The sequence below is a fragment of the Setaria italica genome, chromosome I (assembly GCF_000263155.2).
Source record: "Setaria italica strain Yugu1 chromosome I, Setaria_italica_v2.0, whole genome shotgun sequence".
NCBI lineage: Eukaryota > Viridiplantae > Streptophyta > Magnoliopsida > Poales > Poaceae > Setaria > Setaria italica.
In genome coordinates, this window is record NC_028450.1 from 32,069,088 (window position 1) to 32,083,714 (window position 14,627).

At 43.5% G+C, this 14,627-nt stretch overlaps 1 protein-coding gene and 1 pseudogene across 2 annotated transcripts in view; both read right to left on the reverse strand.

Annotated features, from left to right (window-relative positions):
• LOC101769124 overlaps positions 1-3,124 on the reverse strand; it is a 3,972-nt pseudogene extending 848 nt beyond the window's left edge.
• LOC101759777 (wall-associated receptor kinase 5) overlaps positions 1-9,701 on the reverse strand; it is a 10,884-nt gene extending 1,183 nt beyond the window's left edge. The window contains exons 1-4 of one of the 2 annotated variants that reach the window (XR_002678858.1): positions 8,266-9,701; positions 7,660-8,175; positions 7,342-7,494; positions 5,995-7,258 (exon numbers count right to left, since the gene is read on the reverse strand). Coding sequence is in view for 1 of the 2 variants with exons in the window: in XM_004953131.3 (XP_004953188.2) it covers positions 6,051-7,258; positions 7,342-7,494; positions 7,660-8,175; positions 8,266-9,250 (2,862 nt within the window). In the remaining variant the exon portion in view is untranslated. Of the gene's footprint in view, positions 1-5,788; positions 7,259-7,341; positions 7,495-7,659; positions 8,176-8,265 lie in introns of those variants that run through there. The other variant, XM_004953131.3, reaches the window with a different exon arrangement.
• Between the last annotated feature and the right edge of the window lie 4,926 nt (positions 9,702-14,627).

Here is a 14,627-nt window from a genome sequence, read left to right on the forward strand (position 1 = left end):
ATGAACTCATAGACAAGCATGGGCACCTCATCTTCTAGGCAGCAACCAAACAGTTTCACCACATTACGATGGATGATTTGAGACAAAATAACAACCTCATTGATAAACTGGTCTATCTCTATTTGTTCCACTATTTTGGATTTTTTTATCGCCACCACACGTTGGTCAGATAAAATCCCTTTATAAACCGTGCCATGTCCTCCACGACCAAGAACACGAGTAGCATCAAAGTTGTTTGTTGCCTCCTCTAGTTCCTCCAATGAGAATATTTTAGTTTTGCTTGTGGTGCTTTCATCAGAGATCAATTGCTCCAATAGCAGGCCTTGATTTTTCTTGAAGTGTGCTCTTCTGATTCTCTTTTGGATGCCCCTTTTCCACTTATTGGCAAGTACGATTACACCCAATGCAATAATTATGGAGCCAATGCCACAACTGATTCCAATTGCAATACCTGTATGCATTCGCCATTCTTATGAAATCATACTAATGTTTATAAATTGCAATTGCAAGGTGCTGTTGTTTGCTTGACACTTACCCAAAATAAGATTCCGTTGCTTAGTTGATGTAACACACCGCTTCTTTGTCCAATCAAATTCTTTATTATGAGGGCACGGTGTGCACTTATAGGTCCCAGGAAAGTTTTGACATGTACCATTGCAGTAGTTTGGCAGGGAGCATTTGGCAGGGAGCATTCATCAATATCTGTAGATAACTCATTCAATATATATGTTAATGGTTCGGATCTATGCTTGCATTATTACTGAATTGATTTACTTTCCTTCTATTTTCAAGTACAAGCGATGTTAGTTCTGTACGCGTACCGAAGGAGAAGCCGGATGTACCTGTGCAGCCGGTTCTTTATAATATTTTGAAAAATGAGATGCTGTTCAAATATAGTTTAGGAGAGAAATATACCTGTACAATTGTTTTGCAGGTATGGATTTCCATGGAAGCCATCATTACACTTGCAGAGATACCCATAATTTGTTTTCCCTCGCCTGACATCTTGGCAGTTACTGTTGTCACTGATACACGCATAGTACATTTCTTTACTTTGCTTAGCTTGTTGACAAGTCAAGTTTGCAACAACCCACTTTATTACTATTTCATCTTCCTGTGAGAAATCATAAATACCATCCACAACCGACGGCATATAATAAGAGTACCGAAATCCGTTAGTACCATCATAGTTGGAATTGACTATCCTTTCCATGTTATTGTAGCTTGTGTCATTCAGCATGTTGCTAACAGCCAGAGACCCATCATCAAGTGATATACGAGTCACACGATATTGTGCGTACCGACGGTCAAGAACGGTGCCATCACTTGTGCAGTTGAGTCGAAAGTTATCATTTGCATAACAGCCTTCTTCAATCCCAAATGGGAACGGAATACTAATGTTCCCACATGATCTTGTACAGTTCTCTTTGGGCGTTGAATCGTAAGCTGCTTCATGACAAATAAATAAGGTGAGGAAGTAAGACTAAATCTAAAGAAATTAATAAGGCTACTTTAGAAGAAAAAGATTCTTCTGGTTTCACAAGCTCTGTGAGACAATAAATATTTTCAAGCTGTAGCTAGCCATAAATTGCATGACAAGCCAAACTGCGGCGGCAAAAATCCCATGCCATGCTTGTACGTGGCTAGAAAAGACTCGATGTTGCTAGCAACTAGAAAATGTGTAACATGCCGCAGCTTATCACAAGCGAAACAATAACCTTATTTTTTTATAGCAGCCGGACATTTGATGTGGCAACGGCAATCAAACGAGGTACTCCCTCCGTTAATTTGGAGAGTCAAATTATCTCAAGTTTGATCAAATTTATGTAATAAAGTACTAACATTCATGATACCAAATAGCTACCATTAGTTTCTTCATTAAATATATTTTCATAGTATATCTATTCCGTGCTATAAACTTTTGTGATTTTTATAATTTTGGTCAAATATAAAATGGTTTGACTCTCCAAGAAAGTTGGAATGACTTATAATTTAGAATGGAGGAGTAAATCTCGAACTATATATGCTGAATTATTTAAAATATCGTGAACAACAAGAAGCAACGAGGTATAGACCTTTGCAGCCATTTACGATGTAGGGGTTGCCTTGCCCGTAATTGAGGCATGAGCAACTGTAGCCTCGTCGTAGATCTTGGCAGTTGCTTTCATCATTACAAGCATAACTATCCTTATTCACTCGGGCACGTTCACAATTTGGTTGGTCCGTGATGGCGATCTGAATTATTGTATCTTCAACATTGCTCATGTTTACCCAACTCGAGTAAAGATCACCCAAAACGAAGCTATAATACTGTGGTAGTAAAACCTTGACATCATTTAGTTGCGCTCTTGTACCGTTGCGGCGGACGATATTAATCATAAAGGCTGGCAGGTCCCTCGTCAAATAGATGTTGCAGCAGCCAATCCCATCACGACAGGAGCCGAAAACATTTGCCCTCTCCGTGGTCCGGTCATCTGCGCATATGCTCATGCAAGAACCAATGAGGTCAGTCCAGTTATTACCGAACATGTAGACTTCGAGACCGCATCCAACGACATACAAAGCATCGTTAATTTCACTGATAACAGCGCCACCATCAGGGGTACCCCAGGACATGTACGTGTCCACACCTTGCCCCATGGTGACGTTAAAACCAACAGTAGAAGCAGAAGCCATATTGCTGCCGACGTCTATAGAAGTGATCTGAGTGGTACTGTTTCTCAAGAAGAGCCTAGGAGGACGAGCTGTCTGGTTGCAGGTGAGCTCGAAGCCTTGCCGGAAGCAACCAGAGCCTATCCCGAAGGGATAGGAGATTTCGACATCCCCGCAGTGGGTGGGGCAGCTAGTCAAGGAGCCATTGGAAGGGATATGCAGGATGCCGTTGCTGCTAGCGTCTCCATGGACGGCCGTGGCCAGCGCTCGCGGAACAGCGGCCAAGCAGGCGAGCACAGCACACATGCCAACTAGAACTCCGGTGGAGGACATCGTTGTATATACGGGTGACCTGTAAGCTTCGTGTGTTTGTGTATCTGTGGCTGGTGTTGGGATCGGTGGGTAACAAAATGAGAGGCAGCTTGTGGCAATGTGCACTGTCTACACCATATATACTATTGTTATCCTGAGACTGCACAAGCAGTAGAGGGGTTTGTGCTGTTAATCCAAGGAGGAAGTGAGCATGGAATTCCAGGGGCAGCAGTCCCATCAGATGTTACGGTCGTCGCTGGGGCCAAAAAAATACAAGACTCGCCAATAACCTGCGTTGTTGACTTGCTGGTCCACGCCTATTGCTGACGGGCCATGTGTTTCGATCTGATATCTTCTCACTTCATCAATAGGACCGGAGTAAAGATATCCCTGTCATCCTAAGCTAAACGTTCTGGTTAACTATAACCTCACCTACTGGTAAACTTGATGCTAACATATATCAACCGTGGACTGACTACGTACATCACTTACATGGTCTGTCTAGTCTTCTCACGAGTACTCCAGAAAATCCATCTCAAAATAAAAAAGGAAGTGTCTCTACGCTACGCATATCACAATCCTTACAGCAGGGTAAAAGGGACCGAATACCACCCGGCGTATATGGTCCAGGTAAATTACCCGTCATCATCAATCAAAAAACCTCACAAGTCAGTCCTGCAGCAATCACGGGGACTGACTCTAGTACGGGACAGTATTTCCTACGAGCAAGATAGCAGGACGAAAGCAATACGGTGAGAGCAGAGATTTCGCGTCGAACCTCTCACTTCACTAGAATGTACTGTACTAGTATTTTCTACGCACGTGAGAGGGTGAGAGTTGATATTTGCGGAGCGGATGGAATTTTCAGTGGACGCTCCCCTCCTCTGAAAATCCCATCTCGTTTTCTCGTGGAACGTGCAGCAACCGCTAATCACAAGTCGACCGGTCAAGTGTGCGGTAATCCGAAAATTTTGGCCGCTCCTGGAGCGCTCCCAATCGCGGATCGCCCGCCAGTTTTCTCGCCTCCTTCCGTTGAGGACGGCGCCTACGTTGGATTTTGAATTGCTCCATCCGTTTATCATGCGGCGATCGAGAAAAAGAAAACAAAGGTTGTGACGAGAGAGGATGACGTGGAGAAGAGAAGAGGCTCGGACCCATGAATTGATGACATAGCAACACTTTAATTTTTTTGAACCAAACTTTTTTGGAAACTGTTGGGTAAGAAAGTCTTTTTTCCACCCAATAATTATTGTCAAAGTCCAAAAATCAGTTTTTTGACTTCTATTTTTTTTTTCACCCTCTGGAGATGCTCTAACGTCCGAAATAACTTTTAAAATAGTTTTGGAAACTGATCCAAAAACTCTTTTTCCAACAGCGGCCTGATCACGGCGCCAAAATTCTGCACGCTCAAAACCCACGGCCGCGAGAGCCAAATTTCATTTCTGAAGAAGGATCGCGCTCCCAATCGCGGAGGTTGAGGGAAGAAACGTCGATCCGTCCGTGCGCATAATTTTTCTAGCCTGCCCGCATGCTGTGAAGATCGTCGGGGCCTGTTTATTGCACTGGCGTGCCGCCGCCGCCCGCCGGTCATCGAGTCCGGGGCCAACACTGTTTCGTCTCGTCCGTGGAGCAGAGGGCCTTCGCGCAGCTGCGGGGATGCGGAGTAGCAGGGTCCGGCCATCGGTCATCGGGAAATGTCAGAAGATCTCTGAAAAATTCAGGCATGATGAGGGAGTTCAGGAGCCTGCCTCTGCCATGTTCGTTCTACAGTTTCTTTGCTGTCTGGGTTCTGCTATTTCTTTTTCCTTGAAGCTATTCTGTCTGGAACTCTGGATTCTGTCATTTCCATTTCTGCATATTAGAGTGTAATTGATTGTGATTTTAAATGGAATTTAACTCAAATATGATAGCTGACAAGAGCTCAGACAAATCGCATACCGGTAATGCGGCACTATCGGGCTGAAAATAACCCTCGTCGTCGCCCGCACACTCCTCGGCCCACGGGGCGCTTCGCGGGCCACCTTTCACGAAAGCACCGCACCGGTCCATCTAATAACAACTTTTGAGCCCGAACCTCGTGCTGCCGGCACCACCTACGCCGCCGCCGCTCCTCGTCCTCATCGCCGCCGACTATGCCCAGCGGCCAGCGCCGCTCTTCGCTATCGAGGTCGCCGCAGCTCGACAGAGCAAGTGGAATCGGCAGGGCGGGGCAGGCTCCTCGCGCTCGGGATCTTCTCCCAGCTCATCCCACACTCCCAGTGCGAGGAGCAGCCGGCCGACACGGCCCCGTGGCATTGGCCACTGTCGTCTCCTAAAATTGGTACGCTCCCTTGGCACATGGCCATCTCAATGGAATGTATTGCTTGATTTATTGACAAAATGGTTTGGTACGAAATATTCTGAAGGTAGGTACTGATCCGCGCTCGCTCACAATGTTACAGAAGATTATAAATCTAAAATACGGCAAGCTAACTGGTTTTCTATATGCAGAACAGTTGCATATGCAGTGTTATTAGCTAGAGTGTACTTTTCAGATCAGCAAATGGAGTTTTAAAGTTCTCTGTTCAACACTTTTCGATAGTGTCACATGAAAAGACATGCAACGGAAGAGTGGGGTTCCTATTGCCCTGATGCCGTCACGGCGTTATGCCAGATCTTTGAGTTATGAGTGTCACTTCATAGTAATCATGCTAATACTTTGCAAAAAGATGCCGTAATATGTTGCAGCTTAAATCATATTCCGTATATCAGTCAGCGGTCTACTGGAACCACCTATTAAGCCACTGGCAATTTACACCCAATTGTTACTGGACTCGTTGATAACCACAACAGTTTTCTTATACAAGCGTTGATAACCACAACAGTTTTCTTATACAAGCTTATCTTTAGTACTGTAACTTATGTACAAATATAAAAAGTATACAACAGTCGCGGTCTACAATATATTGTACACGTGAAATGCATCTATGTGATATAGTATCATCGAAAGGAAAGTAATATAATGTGAATCTTCAATAAAATACATGATACCTCAGATGCATTATATTCAACATCCAAGCAAGCCATCGGTTATCTTGCAAATGTAATTAGCGTGGCAAAGATGCAAATTCTTGCTCCAAACTGTAGCACCCAGAGCTCCCAGCATTGACAAGATCGATATGCCCATATAAGTTCTTATCTTGTGGGCATAACAAAGGCTCAATATCTGCATCTTTTTCAGCTAAACCTTTTCTAAGTCTCTTTGTTCTTAGAAATTGCAACCTCATATCTACTTCTTTCATAGTCGGTCTGTCTCCTCCTTTGACCCTTAAGCATGCTTCTGTAAGTGAGGCGATTTCATTAATCTCTTCCTGGTCTGCCTCTTCCACAACTTGTTTATCCAGTATTTCTACAAGGGACCCTGCATGAAGTCCTTCAATGAAGTAATGTGATAGGCTTTGTTTAGCACCTAAATCATTGATAAAAATTGGCTTCTTCCTTATCAAAAGTTCAACAAGTATTACTCCAAAACTATATACATCACTCTTTTCAGTAAGCTGACCAGTATGATAGTACTCTGGGTCCAAGTAGCCGAATGTACCTTGGACAATCGTAACCACATGAGTCTCATCAAGCGAAAGAGATCTTGAAGCACCAAAGTCTGAGACCTTTGTGGTGAAGTTGTCATCCAAGAGTATATTTGAAGACTTAACATCTCTGTGGTAAATTGGTATTGTAGCAGCTGAGTGTAGATAAGCAAGTGCCCCTGCTGCTTCCATTGCAATCCTAATGCGATCATCCCATGAAAGCAAGCATTTTACTGTAGTATCAGAGTGAAGAAGTTCATACAGAGTGCCATTTGAAATGAACTCATAGACAAGCATGGGCACCTCATCTTCTAGGCAGCAACCAAACAGTTTCACCACATTACGATGGATGATTTGAGACAAAATAACAACCTCATTGATAAACTGGTCTATCTCTATTTGTTCCACTATTTTGGATTTTTTTATAGCCACCACACGTTGGTCAGATAAAATCCCTTTATAAACCGTGCCATGTCCTCCACGACCAAGAACACGAGTAGCATCAAAGTTGTTTGTTGCCTCCTCTAGTTCCTCCAATGAGAATATTTTAGTTTTGCTTGTGGTGCTTTCATCAGAGATCAATTGCTCCAATAGCAGGCCTTGATTTTTCTTGAAATGTGCTCTTCTAATTCTCTTCTGAATGCCCCTTTTCCACTTACTGGCAAGTACAGTTACACCCAATGCGACAATTATGGAGCCAAGGCCACAACTGATTCCAATTGCAATACCTATATGCATTCGCCATTGTTATGAATCATATTAATGTTTACAAATTATAATTGCAGGGCGGTTTATTTTGCTTGAGACTTACCCAAAAGGAGATTACGTTGCTTAGTTGATGTAACACACCGCCTCTTTGACGAGTCAAATTCTTTATTATGAGGGCATGGGGTGCATTTATAGCTTCCAGGCGTGTTTCGGCATATACCATTGCAGTTGTTTGGCAGTGAGCATTCATCAATATCTGTAGATAACTCATTCAATATATATATTGATGGTTCCGATCTATATATATGTGGATGGTTATAGATATATGTATGTGAATTACTGAATTGATTTACTTTCCTTCTATTTTCAAGTACAAGCGATGTTAGTGCTGTAAGCATACTGAAGGAGAAGCCGGATGTACCTGTGCAGCCTTCCAGTATGTACGGGTTTCCTTTGAAGCCACGAGAACACTTGCAACGATATCCCATAAATATTTTCCCATGGGTCACGTTTAGGCAATAACTATTTTCACTGCGGCATGCATACTTAGTAATATTCTGCGAAGCTTGTTGACAAGTTGAATCGATAACCGCCCATCTAATGACAATGTCATATACCATAGAAAAATCAAATAGATCTTCCACCGGGCCGCTGCCTTCCATACCTCCGCCCTCGTCAGTCGAAACTATTATCATTTCTTTTCCAGTGCTCGCATTGCTTGGCATGTTTGTTACATTCAAAGTTCCATCTTCTATTGAGATACCAGTCACGCGGTACTGTATATCTCCTCTGCTAAAAAGCGTGTCACCTGCTGCTGTACAATTAAGTCGGAACTTTTCGTTTCCAAAACAACCTTCTTCGAGCCCAAAAGGGAAGGAAATGTTCATGTTTCCACATGACCTCCGGCAGTGTTCTTTAGGCTCGGGGTTGTAATCTCCTTCATAATATATTAACATATAGTAAGAATAAGCAAGTGGTTAAAACTTAAATATGTTCATTTCTTTAGAGAAAAGTAAGGAGGGAGTACCTTGCGTGCAACCTTCGGAAAGGTAAGGACTGCCGTCCCCGGAGCAGTAACAGTGGTAACCCCCATATGATGACGCATTTCTACAAATGCTGTTGGTGGCACAAGCATAACTTGCGCTGTTCATTCGCGCGCTTTCGCAGCTTGGTTGATCCGTGATGGCAACCTCAACAACAGCACCATCGATCTTGCTTGTGTTTGTCCAACCCAATAAAAGGTCAGTCACGTTATTCGTGTAATACAAACCGGAACCTGATATGAAAGCCATGATGCGAGGGTACATAGAACCTGCAGATGATTGTCCTGCCATACCATCAGCCCGAGAAAATGTTGCCTGAAAGCCTGACATGGCATTCCGTAAACTGATGAAACAGCAACCAATCCCGTTGCAAGGCCCTCGAGTTGGCAATACCCCCCCGTGGCACCTACTCATGCAGGAGCCGACAGGGTTTCTCTCATAATCGAACAAGTTGACATCAAAATCACATCCAAGGACAACGAAAACGTTACCTCCACTGGTAATAGTAATACCCTTAGCGGGAGCCTCCCACTCCCAAGACATATTGTTCCTACCTGGTCCAAAGGAACTGTTGAAGAACATAGGGACCTTAACAAACCCATAATCATCATATATCCCAGTGATCTCAGTTGTGCTGTTACTGATCAGAAACAGCTTTGGAGGTTGAGTGGTGTTGTCGCAGGTAACTTCGAAGCCTTGCCGGAAGCAGCCCGCCCCTATGCCGAAGGGGTAGGAGATACTGACGTCCCCGCAGCTGGAGGGGCAGTGAGCTATAGAGGCGGCGGACGGGATATACAGTATCCCTCCGTCTCCCAAGGCTGCGGATGCAGGCGGCATGGCTGCCAAGCACGCCAGAACGAAAGCCATGGCGCAAACTATTACTCCAGTCGAGCTCATCGTTACTCCAACAATCAGCTTATCTGCGTGTTGGTGTTGTTGGTGGACATGGTGGTTACGGTAAGCACGCATGTTCTTATAAGCAGCATAAAGTTTCGTGCATAAAGTATAAAGGCGTCCCTGGTGAGCAGAGTCGCTGACCCGCAGTCGTCGCCCGCCGGGTCAGTCATGCGCGACTCGCCCAACGTGCTGTGCGGTCGCTAGCTGGATGCTGAGTGCTCTGGTAGTTCTGTATCCCACCCAGTTCCCAGCGCACAAATCTGCAGGATGACAAATCCAAACAGGCCCTGAATGTAGATACCTTTCACCAGGCCGCTTTTTTTTATACTCAACACATTGAATTACATCGGGGTTGTAGAAGAGAGAACTATCGACGAGAACACCGGCGTCCGCGGTGAACAGCTTGCCGAAGGGGCCGAGGAAGCTGATGAGGCTCTTCTTCTCCGCCAGAACGAAAGCCATGGTGCAAACCATCACTCTGGCCGAGCTCATCGTTACGCCAATCAGCTTGTCTGCGTATAAAAATTGGTGTTGGTGTTCCGGGTTAAGGCAATACGCATATTCTGAAGCGACACAAGGTTTCGTGAATGCTAGATACAGTACTGTATAAAGGCGTCCCTGATGAGCAGAGTACATCGCTGACCCGCAGTCGTCGCCCGCCGGGTCAGTCACGCGCGACTCGCCCAACGTGTGGTCGCTAGCTGGACGCTGACTCACTGAGTGCCCTGGTAGTTCTGTAATCCCAATGCGTGGTTTAGGTCTGGTTTGGTTCCTCTGACTTATTTTTAGCACCCATCACATCGAATGTTTAGATATTAAATGTAGACTATTTACAAAACTTATTACATAAGTGGAGGCTAAACGGCGAGACGAATCTATTAAACCTAATTAGTCCATGATTTGACAATGTGTTGCTACAGTAAAATTTACTAATGATGGATTAATTAGGCTTAATAGATTCGTCTCGCCGTTTAGCCTCCACTTATGTAATAGGTTTTGTAAATAGTCTATGTTTAATACTCCTAATTAGTATCTAAATAATTGATGTGACACGTGCTAAAAAAGCAAAGGGAACTAAACACCCCCTTACAAGAGCACAAATCTGCAGGATGAAAAATCTTGCACACATTGAATACAGATACCTTCCTTCACCAGGCCAACCTTCGAGGGTGATAGCGCTACAGCGAGAGAGTTTACCAGGGTAGACTTTGAATTGCCACCTAGACTTTGACTACCGATACTACGGGATAAATTGTCGTGCTCGAGTTTGCATCCTTCTTAATCCACTCCTTTACGTTTCCGCATTTTATACTTGCAACTTGAGTATCTTTACTTTCTAGAGTAGTATCTTGATAGGATTAGCTCTAGGTTGCAAAACTCTTGCAAAACTCTTTATGGGTGGGAAGTTTCACTAGAGGGTGAAAGTTGTCTATCAGCAAGTAGCCTAATAAGATGGTTGAAATCAAAATGTTGATTAATAAACCCACAATATAATATCATATATTTTTAAACCAAAATCAACTTGCATACTATGCTTCTTTAATAACTTCCACAATTTCACTAGTGGGAAGTAGAACATCCCGTCACCCTTCACTTGCACTCTGTATGCTCATCAGCTAAGCTAAACCTTTAGGACCAATCAACAATCCTCACCAGGGGGTATTTTCTTGTTTTTTTCTCGAAATGAAACACCAGGGAGGTAAACTTGATGCTAACTTGAAGTCTATACTTTTCAGTACTACTTAAGTAATTTTCGCATTTATATCCCATTCCACAACTTGGCGTTGATCTGTGGAGTCTTCTCACAAGTTACCATATAAGATGTGAGCAGCTGAAATGCACTTGAAATCTGTCTCGAAATAAAAATAAAATGCACTCAAAAATGGTTACGGCTATTATTGGTCTGCATATCTCAATCATCTTTATGGCAGGGGTGATTTAATAGTAGAATTTATTACAGGGACAAAAATCGACGTACTCTCTCTGTCCCAAAATAAGTGCACTTCTAAAAATTTTTTGGGATGTAATAGTAATAATGAGATATGACCTATGTACAACTTAATTATTGCTGTTAATTTTGGCATACACATTAATGAACCATTCTTTGAAAAGGAAATATCAAGTAATTAAATGTGCATGCACCTTGGAAAGGGAAAAAAGTAAGACGCTCTAGGAGCGTTCATCTTGGAAAGGAAAAATTATGGCAATTATGCGATTAACTTTAATTAGTTGGTTCAAAAGCTAGAAATGCATTTTTATGGGACAAAATTTGAATCCTAAAAATGCACTTATTTTAGTACTCCCTCCATCCCAAATTATAGGTCGTTTTAATTTTTCTAGATGCGTAGATATTATTATGCATTTAGACATAGGGTATATCTATGTGCATAGCAAAGTTTATGAATTTAAAATAGCCAAAACAATTTATAATTTAGGATAAGGGAGCAAGTAGGAAGTATGGTCCAACTAAATTAGCAGTCATGGATGGATGAGAACCTCGCAATTTTTCCACGAGTCGTCCTGTAGCAACTGCTGTGAGGGTACTATGGGGCAATAATATTTCCTACGAGCAAGCTGGCATGATCCGGACAATATGGTCAGCAGAAATTTGCGTCACACCTCTAACTCACTAGAACGTACTACCACTAGAAATAGTTTTGAAATATGCCGAGCTGTATCGATCAAGACGCAAAGGTAGTATTGGCCTCATGCTCGCCTAGACCCGTAGGCGACTATAATTTGGTCAAGTTAGATAAATTTAATTTGAATAAAAAATAAATTATTATAGCTTAGAACGGATGGAGTACAATAATTTTTTTTAAAAAAAGAGTTTTGAATGCACGTGAGAGTTTTTTTTTAAACAATATCACACGTGAGAGTTGATTTGTCCAGTGGAGAAATGTTCGCACGAAGTCTCTTTAAAATTCATCATGTCTCGTATGCATGCTGAAAGTGGTGGTGTTACCGCCGTACGATCACGAGGACCCACACGAGTAGACCAGTGAAGTAAAATAAAGAAAAAACAGGAAAAAAAAGAAAACGGAGCTAATAGCTAGTTGGTTCATAAATGAGAAAAGGAACTCTAGGTGGCTGATGGAGCGCAAGTGCATTGATGTCGTCTAATAGGCGATCTTATGCATGGACACGTAATCTTGAGACGGCTGAGCAGACAACCCATAAAATATCTGGTAGAGCTATATAATTCCTTAATTTATGCATATGAAAAAAATATTATGAGTTGCATGCAACAACTCGTACAATGTTTGTTGAGTTATCTCGTAGTCCTAAAATTTAGCTCATGAGGCGGTTGTTTCGCGAAACAACGACCTCTTTCTCTCTCCTCACTCTCTCTCCCCACGTCATAAAAAATCACATGTGTCACTGTATAAGAAACATGTAGCAATGTACTTGCTTCTAAAAGGTTGCCGTGCCTGTAGCTAGGGAAGAAGAAGTCGTAGCCATATGCTAGATCCTCTGAGTAGTTGCTTTCATTGTTAGACGCATAACTGTCCTTGTTCATTTGGCCACTTTTACAGCTTGGTTGATCCGTGATGACAATCTCAAGCCATACACGTACACTTCGCAGACCCCTGGATTTTATCCAACTCGAGTGAAGATCGTTTGCGTGGAACTTATAATACCCTGTGACAGAATAACCTTAACAATAGGGAGCACTTCATCATCTGGCTCTTCTATTGCCGTGTTATGTGGCGAACAAGTTTGAGCCAAAAGGATTGTATCGTATGCCCCGGTACTCCCGCGACAATCTACCTCCACGTTTGATTATTTCTCCGGGGTCCCTCTCAGCCTTCTGTCATCAACTCAACTACTTGTGCAAGCACCGACCAGATCGTTAGTATCATGGCCAAACATGAAACATGTAGAGCTCAACATTTCAAGCTTGCAGTTGCAGACCACAGCGTGCAAATCAGAGTTATCCATAGAGCAAGACGCCCTGAACCGGGCCTCCCCCGGCCGGGCTCATGGTGATGCTGAAACAGATAGCAGAAACATAAACACCATTGCCGTCGTTATAAGTGGTGAAAGTTGACCTAATAGTGCTGGTTCCCAAATTTAGCATGGGAGGGATTAGGGAGGATGAATCAGGTCGGTGGTCTTCCGCTTTGTAGATGCTCTGCAAGTGTGGAAAACGACCAAAGCAGCAAGAATTACAGAGGTTACCATCAATGAATCAATCAGGTCTAAGTGCAGTCGGCAAGGTGGTAGCACCCTGACTCGATCATCGCGTCATCGTTCCTAGGGATGGAAAACGACAACCAAAATACTTCGGTTCACGCCAGCAGGCCGGCGTTCTAAAGCAATCCCAAAGGAATATATCCTTCGATAGTGCACACTAACATCAGAGTCTCACTTTTGATTGAGCAGACGCATCGCCTCTCAATTTTCATAGTGAGGAGTGACGTTAGGCATGATGATTCTCCTGTGTCTTCCGCACCAGAGAAACGGGATGCTAACATAAAGACTCGGTGGCTGCAGTACTCGTACAGAGCGATGGCCCAGTCACCTACGGCGCGACTATGCTAATTGCCAGGCCCTGGAGGAAATGACACACCGGCCCGAGCAATGAACAAAGCGATGGCCCAGTTTGATAAGAACTATTGATAGAACTTCCGGAGAGGGTAACATTTAAGCATTCCTGCATTCCGTACCATGATCCCCTCACGACTGTGAATTTAGAACAAGCCCATTGCCTCTTACAGCAGGGATGTGCTCATTGGATTAGCGAAGAAGCGCTTTCTACACATGGATGCTTCTTTACTGGGGTCTTGCTTGAACAGGCCATGGAGCATGGTCGGAGCTGTAGGCACAGGTTCTTCGAACACCCGAACGTTAAGGTGCCCATCAAGTATCAACTTCTCCAACAGGGTCCGGCAAGTCTGCAATAAAGCAATGCAAAGCTAATCAAGCAAGAAAGCAGCACCTCCCGGCTCAGAACATGGTTGTATTTGGCCTTTCTTCTATCTGATGAAATTTGGATGGCATCTCTTCTGCAAGTACAATAGAAAGTACAGGAAAAAGACAAAATTAAGCAGATACCTCAGGATTCAATACATCCATCCGAAACTGGACGTAGGATCTTTCTGAACCAGTATAACTTCTTGTCTCTTGTGTGCTAGCCATCGAAAGTGAAGAGAGCGCGACGTACAATCACTAGTCGGCGGTTCGGAACACTGACACAAGGGGTCCCGGAAGAGATTTGGTGACTGGGAAGCAATACTCTTGTGTGAGTGCTTCAACAACATGGACTAGTGGTGCCTTAGTGCCTACTGATACCACGGGATAAAATCATGTGTCAAGAGTTTGCTTCCCCTCATTCTCACCTCTTACGTTTCCGCATTTCATACTTGCAATCTGTGTGCCTTTACTTTCTTAGTGTAGCATCTTGTTAGGATTGGCTCTAGGTTGCAAAACTTATTTTGGGATGAGA